Source organism: Prunus avium, chromosome 6 (genome assembly GCF_965620075.1).
Source record: "Prunus avium chromosome 6, drPruAviu1.hap1.1, whole genome shotgun sequence".
Lineage (NCBI taxonomy): Eukaryota > Viridiplantae > Streptophyta > Magnoliopsida > Rosales > Rosaceae > Prunus > Prunus avium.
In genome coordinates, this window is record NC_142289.1 from 38,533,295 (window position 1) to 38,559,391 (window position 26,097).

Here is a 26,097-nt window from a genome sequence, read left to right on the forward strand (position 1 = left end):
GAAATCATCACCACCATCTGCATATGCATTTATGATCTAAATTGGATATGTAGAAGAAAAAAAATTAACCACAGTGATTTTTTCTGAACTTATACCCGAGTTTTATTTTCGTGCTGTCGTATTTTGGTATGCAAAGTGGAGTAGATCAATGTCAATATGACATAAGCATTTGTTATGGCCATGAAAGAAAGTCTAGACTTGTCCAATGCTTAAAAACCACACATGAACAAGCTGCTTAAACTCATTCAGAGCCTCATCCATATATAATGGGGTTTATCTGCTCAAACCTGGGTTATGGCTTTAAAAACAAAAATTGGGAAAGGGTCCCACAGGATACCAAGCAATTTGAAATCATTTGGCACTTGGCACTTGGCAGCATCATGATTAGTGATCAAAGAATTGCTAGCTAACGTGTCCCATTAAGCGTCAAAGTGAATATGTAAATGATTAGATGATTGATTAACCCATCTAATGACTTTTTTGTCTGACTTTTATTGAGTTATCTCTTTTTTTCTTTTTGGGGGTAAATTTTGACCTCATTTGTTGCATTATCTGTTTGGGTTCGAGTTCAATTGCACTCATGCTGATGTGGGTTTGCAAAATGGTAGTGCTTTACGACACTTAATTCAACTGTAAATATTTTCAAAACTAGGATGCTAATAATATTAGTAGGCCACATAATTGGTGCCTCCCGTGGCCCACGCTTTGTATTGGTATATGCGGTTAATTACAAATCCCACATCGACATAGTAGGGGGGATATTTGATAAAATTGGAACGATACAGGGAAGATTAGTCCATCTTCTGATAATTTATTTTAACAAAACCAAGCAAAAAGGTCCAATTTGTAATCTGAGTCCACCTTTTATTTAATTTGATTTATTTCCAAGAAAATACAAGAAGTCATACTATGAACTTCCCAAATCCCATGATCAATAATGCAACACAAAGATATTGTACTCCACCGTAGCATTACCGGTGGTGGTTGCCTCAGCATAACCCCTAGCAAACCTGAAAGCCCCGCTTCCACCAACCACAGGCAGCTCCCTTACCCTTACTTTGTTGAAAATTGAATTTCTTCCTATCAAACTTATGCTGCTGCCATTAAACTTACCTAGGACAAAAGCAAAGTTCTGAACCATCAACAGGCTAAGCTTCTTTCGTGCTGCAGATGCATAAAACCCTTGAGCCCTTCCCACCAATTCTGAGCTCAATTCAGGTCCTATGGTTAGGGCATTACCAAACATTCTCACTAACCCAAAATTTGTGGCAGAAGGGTGAGGCCCATTACGAATGTCATGCCAAAATAAGCGAATGTGGGTGAGCTTTTCATTTTGCAGTCCAAAAAGCTTAGGGTCAATGCTTCCTACAAACCCATGATTTTCCCCAGAGACTGGGATCATGGCAAAGGAAGAGAAGAGGGAGGAAATTATGAGTTGGAAAGCTAGGATAGGAGAAATTCTAGCCATGGTTTTGGCACCTCTAATGTCTTCAAGGCTTTTCAGTAAATGGTATGCTTGTTTTGTAAATGGTCTCCAATATATATAAAAATGAAGTGAAGGGCAATGTTTCTGTTCCACTAAGCTCTCTTTACAACTGATTTGACTTTCTTTCTTCTATGAAACAGTTAAGGGGTTAATGTGGGAGCATTTTGGCTCACCACTTTAACCCAAGGTGTATCTTCACTATCTATCTCAACCTTTGACACGTGTCTATTGACATAATCATAGTTGCATAAATACAAAGTAAAGAGTTAACTATAGTTATGCCAAGGGACACGTGTCAAGTGTTGAGATGGGTGGTGAGGTGTATTTTAAATTATAATTGTGTAGTGAATAATGTCCTTTGTGTATTTTAAATTATCATTGTGTAGTGAGTAATGTCCTTTGTGTATTTTAAATTGTATTTTAAATTATCATTGTGTAGTGAGTAATGTCCTTTGTGTATTTTAAATTATCATTGTGTAGTGCGTAATGTCAAACATTTAATATTCTCAAAGAGACTTCCATATCCAATCAAAAACAAAATAATAACTTGTGGTTGCACTGGTTAAGAGCGTTTACTCGTAGACTCAAAGTAGTTTGTTTAATTCCCATTCCCTAGTTATATATAAAAGAAAAGACAGACTTTCATATATTAATAAGGGGTATCTACTGTAGACGTCCCTGAACTTGGCCTCCAGTTGCAATTGGGTCTGTGAATTTTTTTTTTATATAGGCAATTAGGTCCGTTAACTAGATAAATAGCTTAGGGTCAATGCTTCCTACAAACCCATGATTTTCCCCAGAGACTGGGATCATGGCAAAGGAAGAGAAGAGGGAGGAAATTATGAGTTGGAAAGCTAGGATAGGAGAAATTCTAGCCATGGTTTTGGCACCTCTAATGTCTTCAAGGCTTTTCAGTAAATGGTATGCTTGTTTTGTAAATGGTCTCCAATATATATAAAAATGAAGTGAAGGGCAATGTTTTTGTTCCACTAAGCTCTCTTTACGACTGATTTGACTTTCTTTCTTCTATGAAATCTACAGTTAAGGGGATAAGGTGGGAGCATTTTTGCTCACCACTTTAACTCAAAGTGTATCATCACCATCCATCTCAACATTTGACACGTGTCTATTAACATAACCATAATTGCATAAAGACAAAGTAAAGAGTTAACTATGGTTATGCCAAAGGACACGTGTCAAGTGTTGAGATGAGTGGTGAGATGTATTTTAAATTATCATTGTGTAGTGAGTAATGTCCTTTGTGTATTTTAAATTATCATTGTGTAGTGAGTATTTTAAATTATCATTGCGTAGTGAGTAATGTTCTTTGTGTATTTCAAATTATTATTGTGTAATGAGTAATGTCTGTTGTGTATTTTAAATTATCATTGCGTAGTGAGTAATGTCTATTGTGTATTCTAAATTATCATTGCGTAGTGCGTAATGTCAAACATTTAATATTCCCAAAATCACAGCAAGGACCATAGGAAATCCATAAGTGTAGAAGAAATACCCAGTGGACAAACAACTTCCTCTGTTCTCAGTTTTCCTTTGTAAGCTCTGATTTGAAAACCAAGGGAGAAAACAAGTGGCGCCTTACCCCCATGGAGAGGCTCAGCCGCACAAAGCCTTGGAACCACAAGAAGCCATCGATTCAGGCGCTCTGGTCAATGATTTTGCACAAGAAAGGGAGTAATCGGAGAAAGGGAAAGAAAAAGTAGGAATGGATGATCGACGAAATTAGGATCCCAAACGCCTATAAAACAGAGCTTCTTCTACCCAGCAACACACACCATTCCAGAGCAAGACCAAGCTTTGTCAAGCGAACTGGAATTTTCCCATCTTCTACTCCCAACGCTTCTCTCTGTTCTAAGATAGAAGCCATCCTAATTCTCCCCTCTCCCACTCTAAAACCTGTTTCTCTCCAAGAAATTCATGCTTTGATCTCTCTCTCTCTCTCTCTCTCTCTCTCAAATTGCTAAACTTGTGAAAGCTCAGCTCCCATGCCATAAGCTCCTCACGCTAAGTCATTAATGAATTTCATGCGTTCTTCTGAGTGTTGGTGAAAAGAACCCAAACGTATTTTTTTTTTCTAAGGCTTCAACAAGTCTTTTAAAAAAATTCTTTTGGGAGTCTGGTTCTTGAACTCAGGCTTCAGGAGGATCTTTTTGTTCGCTTTCTTCTCACAGTAGCCCAAGCCCATTCGTTAGGCTGCTGGAACAAAAAGACCCCCACAAGTGTCTATCCTAGCAATTTTTTTGTTGGTTTTCCACCCATTGTCATGGCAACCCAAGAGAAAACACTATTCACATGAGATATGAGGAGAAGAATTTGTATAGAGTGTTAGTGTGAGAAATGGAGAATATGGCAAGCTATTTATATATATTTTTAAAAAATTCTGAAAATTTTGGTATTTTTTTTCGTTGCTGACGTAATAACTGACGTTGCAATGAGCTCGGGCTGTTCTTACCTTTGGGCCTGCCAGGGCTTGTAGAGCCCACGCCTTACCTGGGCTATTTTTACCGTTGGAAACTGCTTTTTGGGCCTAAGGCCCCGGCTGGGAGTGCGGTGGAAATGCTCTAATAATCTGAATCCTTCTTTTATTTATTAATTTGGAACAAAGTACAAGTAGTCATACTATGAACTTCTGATAATTTATAATTACAAGGAGGCAAAGGGGCCCAAATTACCAAAACCAAGCAAAAGGGTCCCAATCCTAAATTGCCAAAACCCATGATCAATAATGCAACACATAAATATTATACTCCACCGTAGCATCACCTGTGGTGAGATCAAACGTGTGTGTTCTTGCTTCAGCATAACCCCTAGCAAACCTGAAAACTCCACTACCACCAATCACAGGCAGCTCCCTCACCTTGTTGAAAACTGAATTTCTTCCTAGCAAAGTTATGGTGCTGCCATTAAACTCACCTTGAACAAAAGCAAAGTTCTGTGCCATCAGCAGGCTAAGCTCCTTTTGTGCTGCAGATGCATAAAACCCTTGAGCCCTTGCCACCAATTCTGAGCTCAACTCAGGCCCTTGGGTCAGTGCATTATCAAACATTCTCACTAGCCCAAAATTTGTGGGTGATGACTTGGAGGGTGGTGAGACCACATCTATGGCTGTAGGATGGGGCCCACCAACAATGTCATGCCAATACAAGCGAATGTGGGTGAGCTTTTCTCTCTGCAACCCTAGAAACTTAGGGTCTATGGTTCTCACAAACCCATGATTTTCCCCAGAAACTAAGGTCATGGCAAAGGAAGAGAGGAGGAGGGAGGAAATTATGAATTGGAAAGTTAAGATGGGAGAGATTCTAGCCATGGTTTTGTTTTGGCACCTCTTCAAAGGTTTTTGTTTCTCCTTTGTAGCTTTATATAAAGAGAAGGACGATGATTCCGTTCGGCTAAACTTTTTTAACAAAATCATGTGGCTTTCATTTATTAATATGAAAGAAGATATGAAATTTGTATTATAATAATAATCAAGTACTTTTGGCGTAGTGAGTAATAAAATTATTGAAATTTTGCTCACCAACACCAACAAATATGATGACATCTCGCAATAATTAAACAGTTAGACAAAGAAACGAGTCCTAAACTAATTAAAAATGTAATGCGTGTTGCATATGTTAGGGTTTATTTGTATATAATTCACACCAAGTTGGCATTGTCTCATTGACTAGACTTTTCCCACACCATAATAGTTTAGTATGAAAAAAATTTGGAAGTACTGCCACCTGCTTCCGTGAGGTTGGGCCTGTGGTTGGTGGCACCAACCCCTTGATTCTGATGTGACAAAAATCATATACCCATTCAATAATGACATTGTACCAAAGGTATGCAGAAAATCTTTCTTATAACGGAATAGTTATTCTCAATTAATAATGCAATGCCAGAGGCTGGAGATATCAAAAAGGTTATCCTCTTTACATGAAAGTCTCTCTAGATATTCTTAATTAATAATACAATGAAACATTAGAAACCGGAAATAGCAAAAGGGTTATTCTTCCGTTGCATGAAAGTCTCTCTTCAAAAGTATGTGTCCAAAAAAGCATAGAAAAAAATGAAACTACCAAGGTGTCTTTGGGGCCACGCGTAATGGGTCACTTCTGCCCGCTAAATAGTTTCTTTTGTTTAACTTCCTAACGAGCCTTCCTGATCTTTATTATCGCAGCTAATTAGATTAGATATATCATATATTGACAAGTACAAATAGTTATTCCCTTAGCTGCTTGTGATTTTTTTTTTTAAAAAAAAAATTCAATCAATATATTGATTTATTTTATTTTAATTATCCGTATATATTCTGCTGAGATATTGAATACCAACCAAATACATTATGCATAGCCTTAGAAAAATACTCAGAGAATATAAAATTGCAATTACTTAACAAAGAAAGCAACCCCACTGAAACCTAAAGTAATCAAAGGTGGTGGCCAACATAATTAGAGCCTATCTCCTCAAAAGAGAAGAAGCAAAGAAAAAGCTAGCAAAGGAGTAAAAAGACCAAGAAGCCATCAATAATGCAGCACATAGACATTATACTCAACTACGGCATCACCAGTATTTGGAGTGAATGTGTGAGTTCTTGCTTCAACATAACCCCTTGCAAACCTGAAAAGCCCACTGCCTCCAATGATAGGCATCTCCCTCACCTTGTTGAAAACTTGGTTCCTTCCCAGCACAGATATGGTGCTTCCATTGTATTTGCCTTCAATGAAATGAAAATTCATAGCCATCAGAAGGCCTATTTCTTGTTGTGAGGCAGATGCATAGAACCCTTGAGCCCTTCCCCACAATTTTGAGCTCAACTCAGGGCCTTGAGTCAGAGGATCATCAATCATGCTAACTGAACCAAATAGGGTTGATGAATTGGTGGGTGCTCTCACAACTCCTACTGCACTGGGATTTTTACCACTGTAAATGTCATGCCAGTAAAACCTAAAGTGGCTCAGCTTCTCTTTCTTGAGCCCCAAAAGCTTGGGGTCCAAGGATCTCACAAAACCCTGATCTTCTCCTTGGACCAAAATTATGGCAAATGAAGAAAGAAGAGAGAGAATTATGAATTGGGTAGCCAAGATGGAAGAAGGTGTTTTGGCCATGGTTGCTTGAGCCTCTTTTGAATTTGATCACTACCTCTGGTTCACAAATGGTAGTTTCTTTGTGTCCACATATATAGTGGAATGGGCCATACAGCTTGAAACTGTAGTTGACCAAGTTGGGTCTTCATCATCATAATGACCACCAACCACAGACTGCCACATTTTCTTTGGCCTTTTTGCTTTTTGGTTAATGTGTTTTTCGTTTGGGGAGCCTGCACATTGTATGAAATGGTTAATTAATCAACCAAATTGGGGCTTAATTAGTTTTATAAATGACTAAACTCTAAACAACCCAACAACCAGCTATGCTGCGTGCTGTGCTTGCAGTAACTTGTGGTAAGGCTGCACCTTCTTGCGCCTTTGTAGGTCCGCCAGTGGTGAGGGTAATTATGAGAAGGATTTGGTAATTAAAGAAGTAAGGAAGAAGGAAACAATGACCTATTTTTTGGGGTCAATAGGAAACAATGACCTTTTAGTCTTTTTTGGGTCAGTGGAATGTGAAAAATAGACCATCTAGTTGAAATATTGAAGGGTTTGGAACTTGGATGTAAATTTCTGCCTTCTGGAATCATACAGTGTGTATGGCGATGATGACAGAAAGTCTTCTTTGGGTTGGTGGACCTAACTCTTATTTTTGGTGGAGCTAAGTGTTTCTGTCTTTTAATAGGAAAAAATATTTATAAAAAACAAAAGAAAAGTTGGCTACAACAACTCTTTTTCAAACCATACATACATATGCTCTCCTCCTCCACAAAAGATAGCACCATTTTAGCCAATGTGTGAAGAAAGCTCTCTTTGGTATATGTACTGGCAATAAGATGCTCCTCCATAAAAGACAGCATCATCATCATATAACCTAAGCCTTATTTGGTTATTTTTATTTTATCTATGTGAAAAATAATGCAGTTTTTTATTTTTACTATAAAAGTTTTCTGATTTTCACAGTGCGAGGTATTCCAAGCTAACGTTGAGTGGAAGTGAAGGAAGCCATCAATCATCAATGGCTTCACTTGCTGCCATTAAGCTCCATCATCATAACCACAGACTGATGGCTTGGAAACTGGTGCTGATCAGTGAAAATGGTCTTTTAAATGTAACAGAGTGAACCTCTGGGCAGCTTTTTGTTGTATAATATAATATGAGAGGAAAAAACTACTAAAACATTGCACAGAGAAGGGACAGCCCAAAATCACAAGCAAAAATGAGAGGAAACATTGTCTAATGATTTCTTCCACAAATTGGAACATATAAAGAAACACGAGACAGAATTATGACTTAGTTGCGTAGCCAAGATGGGAGGTAATCTAGTCATGATCACACGTATTTCGACCAAAAAAAAAAAGTCATGATAATACTTCTTTAGGTCACCTGCAACTGTAGCAGAAGAGTGAACTAACCAGCAATTTTCTGTTCTGTGGTAAAAATATGAGAGGAAAAACTAGTAAAATATTTCTCAAAGAAGGGGACAGCCCAAAATCACAAGCAAAATGGCACATTGTCTTATGATTTCTTCAACAATTGGAAATAGCATATTAATATTAATAATTAGAGCTTCAACGCAAATATGAAAAGTTTGTCCGGAGACCAGCGCAAATAATAAAAGTTTGTGGGCTTAATTTTCTCTTAGTAAGCCCATATGTGGTCATGCGTTTTCAAAGATTGATCAAAAGGCCACTTTCTCTTCAGCCCATTTGCTCGTTTGGAGAGGCTAGAATGAGGAGGTTGAGTGAGGAGTTTATTTGAGAAGGTGAAATCTCACCATTAACAACTAAAAACAAAGCACATGGGGGGGGTGCATTGGGGGGTCCACACCCCTTTTGATGGTGAGATGGGGCTCCTCAAATAAACTCCTCACTCAACCTCCTCATTATAGAAGCTCCCTTCGTTTCTTTGAGCTAACCATCGAAAGCCCACTTTAGTCCTGTCAAGGCATACTTTTGAACCCACGAAAAAGGTCCTTATGTAATAGGTATAATTATTAGCGCACCCATTTTGCTATAATTTCAAGGTTGGTTTTGTGATACAAGCGATATTCGAGGAAGGGGACACGAACACGAGACTTGGTAGCAGGCGTTCATATTGTGAAATTGTTTTCAAAATATGAATATAATACTTTTGATCAAGCAGAGCTGGCGTTCATATTGTGAAATCGAACCCAAGCTTCACTGAAAATTTCACGAGGGAAAAAGTTATTCGTTTGGAGGGTTCAATCTTCACACGAACCTTAGCTAGCTAGGCGGCTAGGTCTAGACATTTCCCAAAGCAACGGACAAGAAATTTGAGCACCACAAACATGAAAAGAATTAAATACCAAGTTCATATTCATAGTTTGACTCTCTTAAGAAGAAGAATTTTCTGCCTCGAACCCACATAATAATTTATTAATTTTCTGAATTTTGAATTAATAACCACTTTATCAAAGCAGGCAGTTTATTATAAATAATATTTGTAAGCATAATCTAATGACACAATTGGAAGCATATGCGTGTTGATATTGGATGGGAAAGTTTGATACCTAATAATTAAGTTATTGAAAATGTGACGTTCATTTTAATAATAAAATACATGCATGTTTTTTTTTCAAGATTTGTCTCAACGTCATGGGTGACACAAATCATGAAAACCGCAGCGGGTTGCTTATAAACCCAGTGAGGTTAATATTATTTATTTTATGGATATGTCATCCTAACATTATTACTAATGCATGTACTTAACTCAAGTTTCCCCTAACTTGGTCTTAAAACAAAATTTTGAATTTTCATTTTGTATGAGCTTTGCTCGCGCATGCGGTATAGATGATTGTAAATCCAAGGGCGCGCTTGAAAACATTTGCATTGACCTGATGGCGTGTTTCTTATGACCAAAATTTTTACTGATAAACGCAGCAGCGTGGTTTGCAAGTACGCTGCTTGAGAAATAAGCTATATGATTGTTTAATAACAAAAAAGAAAAAAGAAAAAAGAAAAAAAGGGCATATATTTGAAGAATTATTCCTGTATTTTATCCATGTTTCCAAACGTCGTTGTTATCATTTGTGTCCCTTTCAATCTTTCACTTTTGAAAAGCACTGAGATTCAAAGCTTCTTATTAGCAGTTGCATATGTCAGATTATTATACCCTTAATTACAATTATGTCTTTGTCAGTTTTCTTAGGGCAATAAGCAAATGAGAGGGTACGCGGCACGCCCGTGTTTAATTAATTGTGAAAAAAAAAAAAAAAAAAGTCATAGTAAAAGAGGGGGAAGTTGGGTCAGCTACGCGTATCATAAGAAAACTTGCGTCCCAAGCCGCCCTTGGAGCTTATTCCATGTTTGGACCCTACAATTTTGTGTCTTTCGTCCTCTAGAAACCAAATAAACCATTAATTACCAGCCTTCTTCTCTTCACAATTGAAATCCACAAAACTCAAAAATAAAAATAAATGGTTTGGAGGTGTTAGGGTTCCACCAACTTCATAAAAGGACAAAAATATATGGACATGAATAATTCAATGGTAGTGGCATAGCACACGCAAGGTGCACATAGTTTTAGGAGGGAATAGGGATCCCCCGAATCTTTGTTGAAGAAATGACACAAGTGATGACACACCCTCTTAATCTTTTTTATTGAAAGAATATTTTGGGGGATTTCAGTGACATATTAATTTGTCATTGACTTATTATATTCGATTAGTATTTTTCTTTTTATATAAACGGTAGTCTAACTATTATAAATTAATGTAATTTATAAGGAGGACTCGAACTTGAAAGCAAGAAAATGAGCTCACTGCTTTGGCCTACTGGCTTAAACTCTACTCGACTGCATATCAATCGTGTTTTTACCTTCTCTGTCAAATTTGAAGCGCATACTCATGTTTCCTGCAGGCTATACATGCCAACGTAGTCAATAGGTCATGAAGAAATTTCCTAGTTTCGTGCAAGAAGAAGAAAGATGACCAAACATGTGAACTCGAACAAAAGTGGTACGTACGAAATTACAAGACCAGAATTCCCATGATCTATATCTATTCTAGCCTTTTATTTGTGGATAGCAAAAGTGCCCAACATTAACACCCCCTCTCACTTGCAATGACTACAATGCCCTTGATATAATATATTATATACAGTGTCTGTTGTAATTTTATGTGGGAAAAATGATTTCCTTTCCTGGCATTAGTCTTCTTCTTCAGGCAATCTGAAAATTAGAGTTAAATATAAGGCAGTCATATGTTAAAGCCAGAAAACTTTAAACTGCAGGCATCTTTCACCTGACCACTGTTTTAATGGACTGTTTTTCTTGCTCAGTTGGGTCTCTCCTCATTGACAAGCTAAAGAAAACATAAAAAAAAATAGAGTGAATCAGTTTTTAAAAGATTAAAATAATGGCAAATTTGTCATTTCAAATGTGGATTGAAATGAAAAACCAAAGTTGTGCTCCTATCATTCTAGAAAGCAGCAGCCCTTGCTGATGTCATTATTGTAGCCTTTAATTAATTAGGGTCATTGGTCAACCATTGTTAATCTCTTCTTATTCTTCAAGCCACCAAACAAGTACGTCAAAATTTATGACCCCCTTCGAAGCCTCTAGACCCCTTGGAATTTCAAACCCAATCCCCCCCCCTCTTGAAACTTTAAAACCCCACTCCCCAATTGCTACCCTTCTCCATCACTCCCTCCCTTCCTTTCCCTTAAGCCTTAAACAACAACACAAGCAAACCCTGCCTCTATTAACTCCTCTCTCTCTCTCTCTCTCTCAAAAGCAATATTAGTGCAAGAATTTTTAGAGTTTGTGAGAAAATCATTGTTGGAATTTGATGGGCAGTTTAGTTGGTCATGTTATACCAGGATTGGGGTTTCTTCTCATTGGCTTATGGCACCTATTTAATCACATCATGCTCCATCTTCACCAACCCAACTCCTACAGAGCTCCACCATGGTTTCCCACCTCCAAATTCAAGTACTTGGAGCTCATCGTAATCATGGGAGGATCCTCTGTCTCCGTTGCCATGGAACTCTTCATAAGCCCACATAAACACCAACCTCTTGATGATGATGGAACCATCCCCTCCTACCATCTTCACAACTTTGAACACGCTTCAATTTCCATGACTTTCTTGGTCTATGCAGCTTTTGCAATCATTCTTGACAAAGTAGGCCCAAAAGCCCAATATGGTTTGACCCAACTTCTTGGAGCCATAGCGTTTGGGCAGCAGCTTCTTCTCTTTCATCTTCACTCTGCTGATCACATGGGCCCTGAAGGCCAATACCACCTGCTTCTACAGATTGTGATTCTTGTTTCTTTGGTCACAACCCTCATGGGAATTGGTCTACCTAAGAGTTTCTTGGTCAGCTTTGTGAGGTCACTAAGCATATTTTATCAAGGTCTTTGGCTTATGGTCATGGGTTTCATGCTTTGGACACCTGACTTGATGCCAAAAGGCTGTTTCATGAACTCAGAGGAGGGTCACTTTGTGGTTAGGTGCGAGGGAGAGGAGGCACTTCACAGAGCCAAGTCCTTAGTGAACCTTCAATTTAGCTGGTTCTTGGTGGGAGTATCAATTTTTGGGGTGTCCTTCTATTTGGCACTGGTTAAATTTTATGGAGAAAAGGTTGATTATTTTTCACTGGAAAGGCAAATAGAAGAAGATGAAGATGACCCAGCTGATGATGTTGAATCCCAAAAGAAGAGTAAGCTTGGAGACTCAAAGAGTTTTATAAATCATATGGAAAAAACAGCCCTTGTGCCCAAAGATATGGAAAGGTAGACACATGGATGTGTGATTTGGTATGCGTGTACAAATTAATTAGGTTGGTGGGATATAATAGATTAAGCCAACCATAATTAATGTTGGCCTAATTAATTAAGACGGGGATTTGTGTGGGAGGGAAAAGTATGCATATATGATATATATGTGTGGCGAAATTGTTTGGTTTTAGCTTTAGCCGGAGAAGAAGATTTATTCTATCTTCCAAATTATATATTAAATTGTAAAAAAATCTTCATTTGATTTTATTATATCTTTGAATGAATTATTTATCATGTTATTGATTTGAATTAATTCAAATGATTGCTCTCTTTTTCTTTTTTTCCCCAAAAGAAAATGTTGTTTTATGATCTTTATGTATCACCATGCTTTGAACTCAACCAATGTGATTTATATCTAATTAAGCAACGTCAGCTTTGATAATAAGTTAATAACCTTCCCATTCGGGATATTTAAGTCTAACGTTATAAATAATCACAAATAATTAAATAATAAGATGATGATGTTGGTTGTTTGTTTGTGACTCTAACAAAATAATTGTAATTTTATACACGGAATATTGTGTTGTGTTGTGTGTTTGAGTTTGACAAAGCTCCTCCAGCTCCAGCCATGAGAGTTGGATAAAATAGATTTGCTGTTGGCCACTCTCCTCTCTCATAACCATATGGTGTGCGCAATCAAATCCATTCAGTCCTAAAGTCTACCCATTTCTATAATAAATTAATACCTGATAGAGAAATTTGCACCCATGGGGAAAACATTGCATTTTCTTGTCACCATGGGCATTTTATTATTTGTTAATGTGTCTGGAATATATTTTAAGCACCTTAAATAAATAATAGTTTGAGAAGAAATGGTTGGTTGACATCGGGTTCCAACAAAAATTATGCTTGTTAGTTTTCTTCATATATAAAACTAGTATAAGCTTGGTTGTAAGTTGTATGTGCATGGAATGGAAGCTGAAGCCTTGCTGTTACATCCCATTTTCTGATCATGCTTTCGCTTTTATTGCTTTTAATTTATGCTTTCTTAAATATTCTCATTGAGCCAATTCTGTTCTCATAGTATTATGATTGTGGGAAACAAAATATGAAACCTCCTTAACATTCAATTCAATGATGTGACATTGTGGCGTGGCTGGTTTTGTATATATATGCTATGCATGGCCCATGGGTGATGTCTTGTTGAATGAAATTAATAACCTGGAAGGCACGTTAGATAATAGCTCTAAGCCCTCCCTCCCTCCCTCCCTCCCTCCCTCCCTCTTGAGTAAAGGCACATCGCTTTCTTACTTTCAACACAAGAAAATAAATAAATAATGATGACTACAATTGGACTATTTTCAGCTCCTTCCTGGAAGATGCGAAATGCTATTCACCCTTTGGAACTTTTTCCCTTTCCTTTTAGTGAACTTTTTTCCATGTATGTTGATTACTTACTATAGTTTACGTACTTATATGTTTCTTAACTACCACTACTTTTATGAAGAAGATTACAAGGGACTTGAAGATGATGAGAGAGAAACTTTGCCATGAAGAAAATGGTATATGAGTGAACAATTAACTAATTAGCATTGAGGTTTAGGCCCTCCTTTAACTGAAGCAAATTGATTTCTGTAAAGTGTCAAAAGTATGAAATAATTGAGAATTGTGTCATGGCTTTTTTGTTTTGTTTTGTTTTTTGGTATGAAAATGTGAAATTTCTTTGTAACTGGTTGTTTGTTTGTCTGGTGGAGACGTATTCTTTTTTGTTGATAAATTAAATGCCAAATGTCAATTCAAGAGTTTTGAGAATAAATACGATATTAGTTAAAACTGTTGCCTCTAAAATTGTATACTTGTGTTACATATTCAAAATCAGTCGAGTCAAATTTAGCACCTGGACTGGACACACAAGACGGAAAAGGGACGGGAAACAGATCAATTAGTGAAAAAAAGTGAGGAAATATGCTTCTAAGGGTAAGGAAGCTCTATCGTATCAGAAATTAGATTACAGTAAAAACACTTTAATATGACCTCTACTGACTAATAAAAACTAAATTCTCGTTTGGTTACCTGTTTCACTAAATCCTAAATTACTTTTCTCCAACCAAGGCCAACAAATGCCGCTAGTATGGATGATTCTCCTGCTTTCCCATCTTTGCTGTATTATTACCTCCCTGCTGTTGAGTCGCAGTAGACATTGAAGTGGGCGAGAATGGATCATAAAGTTGCTGTCCTCCAGGCCTAGACGCTGGCTTACCAGAGGCAAATGCAAGATTGTTGCTGTACTGTTGATTTGGAGCCCGTGGCATCTCAGGATGAGTCGAGTGAGCAGGATAAGTTTGCTGAATTTGAATATGATTTCCCAGCCTTGGGGGCAGAGGAATGGGAAAATTGGGCATTTGGTGGGCTGGATTGAAGTTCCTTGGTCTCATTGGCAGGTGTGGCGTCCTAGGTGCAACAGGACTGCTGTCTAGAAATGTTGTATGTCTTGGAGGAACTGAGATGGCAGTTGAATTTCTGGCAAAGGGAACAGCAGATATATGAGCTGGTGGGGGTTGACCCATGTGGTCACCAACCTGTGGCCTCGATAACACGTCACTTCCCAGCTGAGGAGTCATATTTTGCACAGGCAACTGGAAAGACGGTGCCTGAGGTGATGGATGAGGAACCATTGGTCTTGCAGGAGAAGCATTGTGTGCTGCAAAGTGACTGCTTGGCTGGGGAACTGGTTGGAAGGATGGATTCTGCGGCCGGTGGGGCTGAAAAGTGAAATCACCAGGGCTTGGAGCTGTCATCATTGGTGGTTTTGGGGGGGTGAAATTCGGAACACTTCCAGTAACAGAAACTGGCACTCTGGGTTGCAGAGGTGGGGCTAGAGATGTAACTGGTCCTGTTGAATGAGCTGGAGCAGAACCTGATAAAGGGCTCATAAATGGTTTAGGTTGTGCAACTCCAGGCATTGGAAGCATAGAAGCTGCTAATGTAGAAGGAATTCCCACTTGAGGCCGTGGTATAGAAGTAAAACTTGGTGCTGCATGGTTTACAGGAGCACTTGATAACAGAGTGGAAGGCCCAGGTGGGAAGGCAACAGAAGAAACCATATTGGCCGTTGATATATTTGAAGGTGGTGGCATGGACGCAACACCTGGTTGTGGTGCAGGTACTCCACTTGACCATCCAGTAGAGCTCCCAGAAGGTCCATGTGGATGATTAGACACATGCTGAGGGAATGAAGGCGCAAATGGACCGATATTAGAGGGTTGGCCTGTTGGTGGGGGTCGGTTTCCCATGAATGTGAGTGGAGCTGAAATATTAGTTTGAACTGACGAAGGCTGGGGAGACATCAAAGAAAGATTTCTTGGTGGGCCAACATGACCAGGGCGGGTCTGAGCCATATACAAATGCTGCAAAACTTGTGTTGGTGGGTTTTGTCTAGGGGAAACATGAGCTGGTGGAGGCCCAAATAATGAAGGCAAGTGTGTAGAGTTGAAGGGTGATGTTGATTGATAGGAAGGATTGTTGAAAATTGGTCTTGAAGAATCTAGTGGAATGAAACCAGGTATATTCATTGGAGTGGAAGAGGGGCCCGTAGAGAAAAATGGACCAGGGTACTGAAACTGCCCATTTGGTGGAGTTTGTGTAGGTCCTGCCACTGGTTGCACAATTCCCTGGTTTACCATAGTAGGAACCATATTGGGGGTGGTAGCGTCCGGGCCTTGACTAGGAGCATGAGGATTATCACCAGAAACTGATGCCAGATTTCCCTAAATGGAAGTAATGATAGTAAGAAAACAACAACTGTAAAGTTGATAGTAAAATAACATGAAAGAAAAATGGTATAAGAAATTAGGGTGTATATAAAGCTTCTTATAATATTTTAAAATAATAATGTAACTCACGGATACAGAAGTCACTAGCAGTTCAAGTACAGCAACTGCTGCATCTACTTTCTCAAATGTGTCAGCTGATATATGAACGTACAACTTTTCATATCCACCCTGGACTTCACTCCCATCAGATGGTTTTATTTCAACCTGGAATAAGTTCAAAAATAAAAAGGGGGAAAGTCAATACATTTATGCATGCGCATTATGTTATATCTTGAAGTAACCAGTACATAACAGATGTTTTCTGTGCAAATTAATATGTTTATGAAAATATGAAATTGGGTAAAATGGTGATGACAACTCTGACATTTATCTTGACATGAATTCCTTAATGTTCTATATTTACTGAATAATTTACCTTCTCTCCTGTCCCTGCTTTGGTACCATAGACTTGAATCTTGGCTCCAGTTTCCTTATTTGCATTGATCGATCAAAAAATAACATAGGGAAAACACACACGGCACAAAGACCATCAGCACATGCACATGGCAATCATAAGTGTTTGGCATAAACCCCATAAGCATTGCCACAAACTTCTTACCTTTTCTAATTGCTTCTGATTATCACTTCCAGGACCATATATTAGGCCAACAAAATTGTATCTAGGATATTCTTTCACCTGAAAAGCATTTAACCACATCTAAACATCAGAACTAATACTTGCTGACTCAGAAAACCATGAAATTTAGACCATATATGCTGACTCGAGCTGTCTACTACCTGGTCTCTTGGTGCAAAAAGTTTTATAAACAAGCAAATAACTCTGTAATTATTTAAGAGAATTTACGATCAACATTCTCCAGATTCCAAACTAACACCAAAATCCAAAATTTAAAAAAGAAAAAGAAAAAAAGAAGAAGAAACTAAATATGCTTAACTGATTAAATCTAAACCATTCCACCAGATTAATCGATACTGTGCCCATAAGTTGCAATAAATATATATGCCTTACTGTCTTTCTTTTGGTCACTCAAGAATCAAGATGTTCCTGTAGTACAATCATCCTCAATTCATTACCAGTTATTGTGATCAAGTGTAGCTCTTCCTTTCAATTAGAGAGAGCACACACCTAGTTTGATTTCTGATGAAGTGGAAGAGAAAATGTGGTGAAGGGTCTAGAAGTAGAGAGAGCCACTATTCTGTAGCCCAGCCATTAGACCCCAAAAAAAAAAACAGCTTGACTCAACAAAGCTCATCTCAGCCACTTGCAGTCATCTATTTGACCCTTTTTTTAACCACATAACTTAAACTAGGATTCGCATATCAATTTAAGTCACAGGCAATCGTCTTTTCTAAATCTTTGTAGTAACGCACTACTAAGAAGTACCCCCAGGGCCCTCGACAACAGCAAACCCCAGACCCCGTGGAACAAAAGTGCAGCCCCTTTTTGGGCCAAGGCACCTAACCGCTTCTTCAACATAAAATAAAAATAGGAGACTTCCCCCAAATATAGGAAGATTACTCTGTGACCTATTGTTTACCCCTCAAACCCCAAATTATAGCCAACCTGTCAGATTTCAAGTTCCATACTTTATCATTGTAGAAGTCTTTCTTTACAAGAACATGCAAGATCACACTACAGCTTATGAGTCCAGATTAAAATTCCACATACATGGCTTGTTTTTGGTAAGTTCTTTTTTTAATCAGTACAACTAAGATTGAGAACATTCACACACCTTGATAAAAAAATACCACATACTCTCTCAGCAGTTTGGATACAGCTTGAGGAAACAGTTAATTAGAAAAGTGTTGCATATATTGCAGAACAAGAACATAAACTTACAGGAATAGGAACTGTGGCCTCTTTCAACAAAGGTTTATAATCAGATGGGGCTTTGTAACTTTGATTCAACTTTAATATTTCACCTGAATATCATCAAGAAGACAATAAGCATGCAATGCACAACATAACACACAGGAAGGTATAATCTAAGAAAGCTGTCAAACACACCTATGGCTTCTCGCTTTTCAAGTTCCAACTGTTCTACGTCCTACATCAACAAACATTACTATCAGTGCTTAAGAATTGAAACATCATTCAATGTAGAAACATAGAGCGCCCAACAAATCAATGACAGAAAATGATAGGCAACTGTAAGGGAAGGTGAAATCAAATTCTACCTCTCTGTCAATTTGATGCCTAGAGGAGTTGTGGTGTGGATCTTGAGGTGCTGATGGTAAGTCCTCATCATTCTCAGCCGCTGACATTCCAGATTTCAGCTGTTGTGTAATTTGATCCACCCGAGTCTGCTCAAAATTTGTACCACCAAACAGGCAGTAATATCACTTAGTGGCACCTGGAATGGGAGGTTTCCATGTGAACCATTCACACAGAAGACACGGACCAGTATTTTATTACCCAATGGAAAAGGGAAACCATGAATTGCCACTAGAAGAGCAATATTTAATCCTCCCACAACTGGGGCAACAAGAGCCTCAAACCATAAATTTGAAAGTCTTAAATATATTTAGGATGGGAGGAGGCAATTAGAGAAGTTTGAAATTGTACAAACATAAAAAAGGTAAAGTAGGAAAAGGGTACATAAATCAGGAACATAATTTGATCATAGCACTATGGAAATAATATAGCATCGCAAGAAGGATGACAAGAACAGCACTTGCAAACAATCCAAACAATACCTGATAAGCTAAGGCTCTTCCCTTTCTCACGGAAGCATCTTGGGTCAGATCAGGGCCCCATTTTGTTTTCCTCTGAATCTGTTTCTTACTTTCTCCACTAACTGCATCACTGGCTCCTAGGTTTTTACTTCCACGGAAGATGGGTACAAGTGAGCCCGACAGCTTGTTTTTTGGTATAACAAATCCAGACTTAGCAGCAAAGATAGAGACCTTTTGAGTACCAGTTGATGGTGTAGATGAAATAGTTGCCCCAGACATCTCAACACTGTGAGGTTCAACTGAAGATGCAGCGTCAACCTTTGCAGTCATCCTGTTCTCCATTCCCATGGAAAGACCAAACAGTTCAAATGGGTAGATGACTGGGGCACTTATATTATGAATGGGACTGGAAGTGATGATTATTTTACAATCTAAATATCCCCTACTACCAAAAAGAATCAAAGAAAGAGAAAATCCCTCAAATAAAAGTTCCAAAATCACGGAATTGAAGGGAACTGCAAAGGTCTGAGCTTAATTCAAAGAACTTCTTTAACTCTAAAAATGGAAAGAAAAAAAAAAGAAGAAAAAATAGGGCCATTTAATAAACCCCAATAATTCCATTTTCTTTTCCATTCTTTTCCTCAGCTTTCTCAACACTCAAATAAAATGTTCTTCAAGAAGAGAAAACCCTATCTGCCTTAACCTATACATGTACAATTACACACACAGATAACAGAGGGAGAGAGAGAGAGAGTACCTGAATAAGGTTTAAGGAGAGGTTACTTTCTCAGATGAAGGAGTGCATAGGAGAGAGAAGATCAGAACGCTGCGTTTTAGAGGCTGGACTCAACCCCAATTGCTCTTTCTGCTCTACTGTCAAGTGATAAGTCTCTCTTTTAGTAATGGAAATGAAAGCACAGCAACTTCCCTTCCATGGAGTTTTTTACAGCGTACACTAACCAACGCGAGAGTCGACTCAGGTGAGACTCGATACGTAGCTATTGGGTGGGATCCAGATGGGCCTGGCCTCAGTCCAACCAAGTGAATGAATCAAGCCATTCAACTTTAGGCCGAAGCCTAGCTCATCCAGCCCACCATCACTTAATTACTATTCTTGGAAAAAGAAAAAGGCAAGAGGAAGAAAATAATCATTTTTTTTTAATACAAGCGATAGTCAAAACTATATGAGAGGGCGATTTCTCACAAACATGCACACAACTAAAATGTCATGGAATTTTGAACCTAAGACCTCTGGTCTGCAAGTGAATGTCATTTTCCATTGGGCTAGACCTTGTTGGCAGGAAGAAAATAATCTTAAATCATTGGTTTCGTTACTTATGATGTGACCATTTTTATTTAGAGGATTTACATATAAGCCCATAAATGGGGCCTAAATTATAAAGAAACTCTATAATACTTAAACTCTAGGGAAAAATTCAATTGGCTTTTGAATTACACCAAATGTACTATACAAGCTTTGAAAAACCAAAAAATTACAACACTGCCACCGAAGTTTATCACTGAAAATCATATTGCAAGGATTGTAATGATATTTCACACATCATTTAAATTTTTTTTTAAAAGGACAACTGGCCCTTTTTTAGTTTTTAGTTTTTAGTTTTTTCAATTTATAGGTTCTAGTGTTATATAATGCTAAAAATGGGATTTGTTATAAATATGTATTTGTATTTATATATTGAATTATTTGAGCTATTATTTGTATATGTGGCAGCTTTCTAGCTCACAAGACAAAAGTGGTGAATGGAGCCATGAGCTTAATAAGTTAATAACCAAATCATGAAAATGTTAGGTTTTTTTAAAAATTTTTTTACATAAAGTAAAGCGTCGTTTTCACCACTAAGCATTTTATTACTGCTCTTAGTGATCTTATACTGTCTTCAATCATTCATCGCAGTACAATCGATAGGGCTCGAATAATTTATGTAAGCGGATGATTGTGAGAGCACCGACCTTTTGATTTCATCGCACTACAAGGTGAACAAAAACTTGGGATAATAGCGGCTCAGCTCCACTTGGGAATGTAAACAAGTCAAAGAGTTAAAAAATTTGTAGACAAAATATTTTTGTTTAACCTGTTGTGTGTGATTGACGACTGCTCTGTGTATTGCATGCAGCCCAATAACACAAGTACTGAGAAACACTCAGGCCAAAAAGACATGAGGAACCCTAAAATTTCAAGATACAGTAGAGAAGTGGTAGATAGGAAGTACGTACACTCAGCAGCAAAACTTTCTTTTGGGGTTTTGGCTAATGAAAAGCATCTCATTCTAAACTTTAATTCTTCTAATGATACGGTGGGGAAAAGAAAATTATGTTTAACCGTTCAAATAAGCGATGACTATTCTTGAAAACAATATTTTTGTTTCAACAGAGATACTGGAAGAATAGCTTCTTCAATCATTATCATAGTGGTGATAGAAGGAAAGGAAATTATGCAGCAACAACACAAATCTTGTTACAGATCTCTCAAGGTTAATATCAAGAAAGCCACCTATATATAACATATAAAAATGAACAAAAATGCCACCTATTAATCCAGTCACACAATACATACATACATGATACAGGGGCAAGAAACCAAACATAGTAAGCAGGGAACTTCCCAAACAATAAAACAACAATTTAATATAGCTCCTTTCGTATGCAAATTCAATCTGCGCCAGCACATTGCTGAACACTATCAAGTGAAAGGATAGAAGTTTGAAAAGAGCAAACTTCCTAGAAGAATGTAGGCCGCAGAGTATGCCCAAACTATATATCCCCATCTCTTACCAGTACCAGGAGATTTCATTATATACGAGGCAAACCAATACAGAGGAGGGCTGAAAGATAAGAAACGAGTCGCAACCTGTCAAATATGATGCATCAGAAGTAGTGATACATAGTGAAGATAGAACTGTTATTGGTGACAAGGTAGCATCTTTACACCAATCTTTTAGAAGAAAACTTTCCATGTCATTTATTTTCACAGAATTATATTGATCCAATCAAGGAGAATACTGATAACCATAATTTAAGGTGATGTTTAACATTTCTCACATATTGCTAACTTAATATTGTTTAGCAAATTAAGGAATTTAGGAGGAAATAAAGTCAAACCTCCACATGCATGACAAAAAATGCTGTGGCTGCCATAAATCCCAAATGTAGAATACATGGAAGTACAGCAGCGGACAAATATCCTTGCTTTGCTGATAGTTTATATTCTTCTGGGAGTAGAGATGTACCATCTTTGATCACTTGCTTCCTTGCTTTGAGATTGCTATTTTCTGTTACATTTGCAAATGATTGATTATGCAGTCTTGAAATGCAACATAAATGGAAGAAAAACAATATGCCCATAGTAATGATTAGGTCATACATAATATAACAAGATGTGCCTACACATATTGATTAGGATCATAGTACAGGTGCAAGATACTAAAGTGGAGATATGAAGGATCAAAACATCACAAAAGATAACCTAAATGAATGAATCCCTTGGGCGCATTTCAACAATAAGCTAATAGTTTACTACCTACAAATTATTATATTATCAGAATAGGCTATAAATATACCAAACTTAGGTAATTAATAACTCATGTCAATGACAGAAATACTATGTCAAGTTGTCAACTAGTGAATCACAGACCAGTGCCGTTTAGAAGTAATACCCTGACTGTTGGAAGAGTTTCCTGCTAAAGAAAAGAACACAGCAGCAGAATCTTTACACTCAGGAGGAGCACAGAAACCCAAAGAGAAGAAAATTTCAGGCTTTAACTTTGCGTAATGGACAATTGACCAAAGTGTCAGAGACAATATTGGCGATGCCAGCAGAAAGTTTGGTAACTGTTTAACTTGGAAGTATCTCAAGAAACCGACGCCCCTGCCATCAAGGTAAAGCATCAATATAAGTATAAATTTGTAAAAATAACTCTTTCCACTTCCAAATTTTTTATAGCTAAACAAGAGAAATAATGAGTAATAGCCTGATGAATAAGCATTGGTGGTTAAAGATCAAAATACCAGTAATGACTTTGAATATAATTGTACAGCAAAGGTACTCTTGCTTTGCACCAGGGACTCATATTATTTGGAAGATGTCCAAGACAGATATTGTTGTATCCATAGGCTTGAAATGCAACAAAAGGAACAAAAATACATATACAACGCAGTGCTCCACCAACAACAACCTGCAATGCCAACTAGCATAGAAATGAAATTTATTAAGCGATCATCTTCTTCATAAAAACAAACGAAAAATGTGCTTTGTGCTAAATGATTGACATACTCCTACAAAATATTCTAATGGCATAAATAAATAGCCGATAATCAGGAGATTGAAGCTTAATCTCATGGAACTAGGTAGACAAAATAACTGACTGATAATCAGGACATTGAAGCTTAGTCTTTAATATGTATCAGTTTTCAATGACAGAGGAAAGATAAATTTGGAACCTACAAAAGCACGCTTTCTCAAGAAAACAGCATCATAAGCCTGATGCATAGTCTGAAAACAGAAATAACCAGCATTGAGGATTCCATTGGACCTTGAAAATCCAGAGAGGGCAAACCAAAGAACAGCAATAACATCTTTTCCAGATATTAGATGGTACAATCCTCCAACTGAAAATAGGGCATACAAAGTCTCGGAATATCTGCAGTAGAAAGCACATAAAAGACCTCAGTTTAATTCAATTTCATAGGTATCGATTCAGATGAATTAAGAAAAAGAAAAGAAAATTACATTGATGAATAAAATATGGAAGCTGGGTTGAAGCAAAACAAAATTGAAGCTCTCAATGCTGCTTCATGATCCTTCAAAATAACAACTGAAAGCCTGTTAAAGTGACAGCAAAAGAACAGCGATCAAAAGTTTAAAACCCAAAAAAAAAATTGTCAATATAAATTATTAAGCGCAGAACAATGAAGCAGTGGCTAAGCAGTTGTAGATACTTGTAGTCAAAGGAAAATCTCCTTGGCACCAAGTGGGTGGTAAGTAAAAAGGGTTAAGTTAGGGGCAGTGCTGTCCTACACAAAGTAAAACTTACAATGGTGCAGCACCACATAGCATATCATATGCAAGTACACCCCTAAGAACCTCCAAATTCATAGCCACACCTGGTCGCGGTTAAAGATTATATTTCTCCACCCTGGATTCTGATATATCTCTTCTTTCTTTCTTTTCAATTATCAATAAAATCTAATGCCAGAGAATAAGGCTCTCATAGAATGAAAGGTATTTACTTTCATTTGTAAAATGGTGCAAGTAAAGCTAATTATTGTAGGGAAAAAAAAAATTGAAGCTACCAAATAATTTTAATCCCAATAAAGATTTACTGAGTCAAATTGAATTTAGAAAAATGCAACCAAATCACCTGTATAAATAAACCGCCACAAATACAAAGGCAATGTTATTGATCACAAAGCCGGATAATCCCAATACAGCTCTTTGCCCAATAACTGGAACCAACGGCGCCAAAACTGAAACACAAAGCACTCCCTCAAAACACAAAAACACCCATTCAAACATCAACAAACTGATACAAAATCACCAAGTGGGTATGCTTAAAGTTGACAAATTTCCAACTGGGTATTGCTTAAAAATGAAAAAAACTAATAAATTTACCAAATAGGTATCGCTGAAAACTGGTAAAGCTGAACCAAACCTGTGCGAGATAGCAGTGAAATGCAAAGAGGAAGGAGGGGGAAGAAAGCATAGGTCTGCTCGTACTCGTAGCCACATTGTGCAATTCGAACAAAGTAAACACTATCCCAGACAATGCTGGATTCAATAGCTGAACCCAGAGAAGGCAAGAGAACGTGTTGTTGTTGAAGATCAACGTTGGGTTGTGAGGAGTTGTTGGATAGGCAATTGGGGTTGATCGGGGCGGAGGTGTCGTAGGGGCTCAAGAGGGTCCGCCATAGGAGGATCAGAGTCAAGACTATGAGTCTAGATATGATTGCTGATTTGATTACAGTGGTTTCTTGGTGGAGTTTCGGTGACGTTTTGGTCTGAGGCATTTGAATTTGGTTGCAGAGGTTGTGGGGGTCGACGCTTGGAGAAGGAGATAGAATTGCAGAGACTGGAAAAATGAAATCGGGAAGAGTTTTTGCGGCATGTCGTTTGAAGGTCTCAGTTATCATACACCAGACGACATGTCGGTATTGTTCTATGAGTATCGCCAAACGGCTATACTTGGTTTTTTCCAATTTTTATAAAAGAAATGGTATCGCCGCGCGGCTATACTTTTTCCAAATTTTTCAAAAGTAACTGTATTTCGCATTCATTTTATAACAGAAACAGTGTAGCCGGGCGGCTATCATTTTATAACAGAAACAGTGTAGCCGGGCGGCTATACTCGGTTTTCCCCAATTTATTTAAAATAAATAATAGTATAGCCGTTGTTTTTACTATTTTTTTAAAAAAGAAATAGTATAGCCGCACGGCTGTACTCGGATTTTTCCAATTTTGTTTTAAAAAGAATTAGTATAGCCGCATGGTAAAATTCACGTTTAAAAAAAATAAAATGTACAATCCTCATATTGAACATATACGTACGTATTTTTCATGTTTAATACACATGTTTTACAAAATTTTCGATAATGCACACAATATTCATGTATTATACACATTATTGAATACAAATAATATATATTAAAATATTATATTGTGGCCGAACTTTGATTAAATAGTATAGACGCGCGGCTTTACTACGGTTTTTAAAAAAATTTCGAAATATTTTTTAAAAGTCCGGCTATATTGGTTTTTTTCTAATTTTTTATAATATAAATAGTATAGCCATGCAGTAAAATTCACGTTTTTAAACAAGGAAATGTACAATACTCATATTGAACATGTACGTACGTATTTTTCATGTTTAATACACTTATTTTTTGCAAAATTTTCAATAATGCAAACAAAATTCACGTATTATACACGTTATTGAATACAAATAATATATATTAAAATATTATATAGTGGCCGAACTTTTAAGTTTAAGGAAATATGACAAAAGGCGCCTAAAAAGATAAGCAACTTTTTTAAATCACTGGTTCTCGTGTTTGATGTTGTTGACGTTACTTAAATTGAGAAGTTCAATATGAGGACTTGCATGATGAGATCAACCATTAATCATATATATATATATATATATATATGCATATCTGAGATGCATTATGTGTAGATGAAAACATGAGGTGTTTGGTCTAGCGGAAATACGGCTAGTTCCTGCAAGTTGGGTGAATGTTAGCTGGATACTCTTTGAGGTTC

The 26,097-nt window shown here is 37.4% G+C and overlaps 4 protein-coding genes and 2 pseudogenes across 6 annotated transcripts; 1 reads left to right on the forward strand and 5 right to left on the reverse strand.

Annotated features, from left to right (window-relative positions):
* Positions 1-867: 867 nt before the first annotated feature.
* On the reverse strand, positions 868-1,485 carry LOC110763020 (dirigent protein 22 pseudogene; annotated as a pseudogene).
* Positions 1,486-4,068: 2,583 nt separating this feature from the next.
* On the reverse strand, positions 4,069-4,933 carry LOC110763012 (dirigent protein 22 pseudogene; annotated as a pseudogene).
* A 905-nt stretch (positions 4,934-5,838) lies between these two features.
* LOC110762965 (dirigent protein 22) lies at positions 5,839-6,646 on the reverse strand. Its single transcript, XM_021965695.2, has one exon. The coding sequence runs from the start codon at positions 6,589-6,591 to the stop codon at positions 6,007-6,009; it is 585 nt and encodes a 194-aa protein (XP_021821387.1). The 5' UTR covers positions 6,592-6,646; the 3' UTR covers positions 5,839-6,006.
* A 4,532-nt stretch (positions 6,647-11,178) lies between these two features.
* LOC110762966 (proteinase inhibitor I4, serpin (DUF716)) lies at positions 11,179-12,609 on the forward strand. The gene has a single exon (XM_021965696.2). It carries the CDS (start codon positions 11,384-11,386, stop codon positions 12,332-12,334), a length of 951 nt encoding a protein of 316 aa, XP_021821388.1. The 5' UTR covers positions 11,179-11,383; the 3' UTR covers positions 12,335-12,609.
* Positions 12,610-14,233: 1,624 nt separating this feature from the next.
* On the reverse strand, positions 14,234-19,753 carry LOC110762982 (RNA-binding KH domain-containing protein). 2 transcript variants are annotated; one of them, XM_021965716.2, is made up of 9 exons: positions 19,582-19,753; positions 18,846-19,155; positions 18,327-18,452; positions 18,157-18,196; positions 17,989-18,071; positions 16,747-16,824; positions 16,564-16,617; positions 16,218-16,352; positions 14,234-16,082 (listed from the first exon to the last, which is right to left on the reverse strand). In XM_021965716.2, the coding sequence occupies exons 2-9, from the start codon at positions 19,152-19,154 to the stop codon at positions 14,442-14,444; spliced, it is 2,466 nt and encodes an 821-aa protein (XP_021821408.1). In that variant the 5' UTR covers position 19,155; positions 19,582-19,753; the 3' UTR covers positions 14,234-14,441. The 2 variants fall into 2 exon arrangements, with proteins under 2 accessions (XP_021821408.1, XP_021821409.1); XM_021965717.2 differs by lacking the exon at positions 19,582-19,753 and having other exon boundaries at positions 18,327-18,502; positions 18,846-18,984.
* Positions 19,754-21,317: 1,564 nt separating this feature from the next.
* Positions 21,318-24,935, reverse strand: LOC110763024 (transferases, transferring hexosyl groups). Of its 2 annotated transcripts, none has more exons than XM_021965756.2 (8): positions 24,494-24,935; positions 24,203-24,308; positions 23,572-23,664; positions 23,287-23,482; positions 22,851-23,017; positions 22,499-22,710; positions 21,945-22,114; positions 21,318-21,693 (listed from the first exon to the last, which is right to left on the reverse strand). In XM_021965756.2, the coding sequence occupies exons 1-8, from the start codon at positions 24,846-24,848 to the stop codon at positions 21,526-21,528; spliced, it is 1,467 nt and encodes a 488-aa protein (XP_021821448.2). In that variant the 5' UTR covers positions 24,849-24,935; the 3' UTR covers positions 21,318-21,525. The 2 variants fall into 2 exon arrangements, with proteins under 2 accessions (XP_021821448.2, XP_021821447.2); XM_021965755.2 differs by having other exon boundaries at positions 22,851-23,029; positions 24,494-24,934.
* Positions 24,936-26,097: the final 1,162 nt, after the last annotated feature.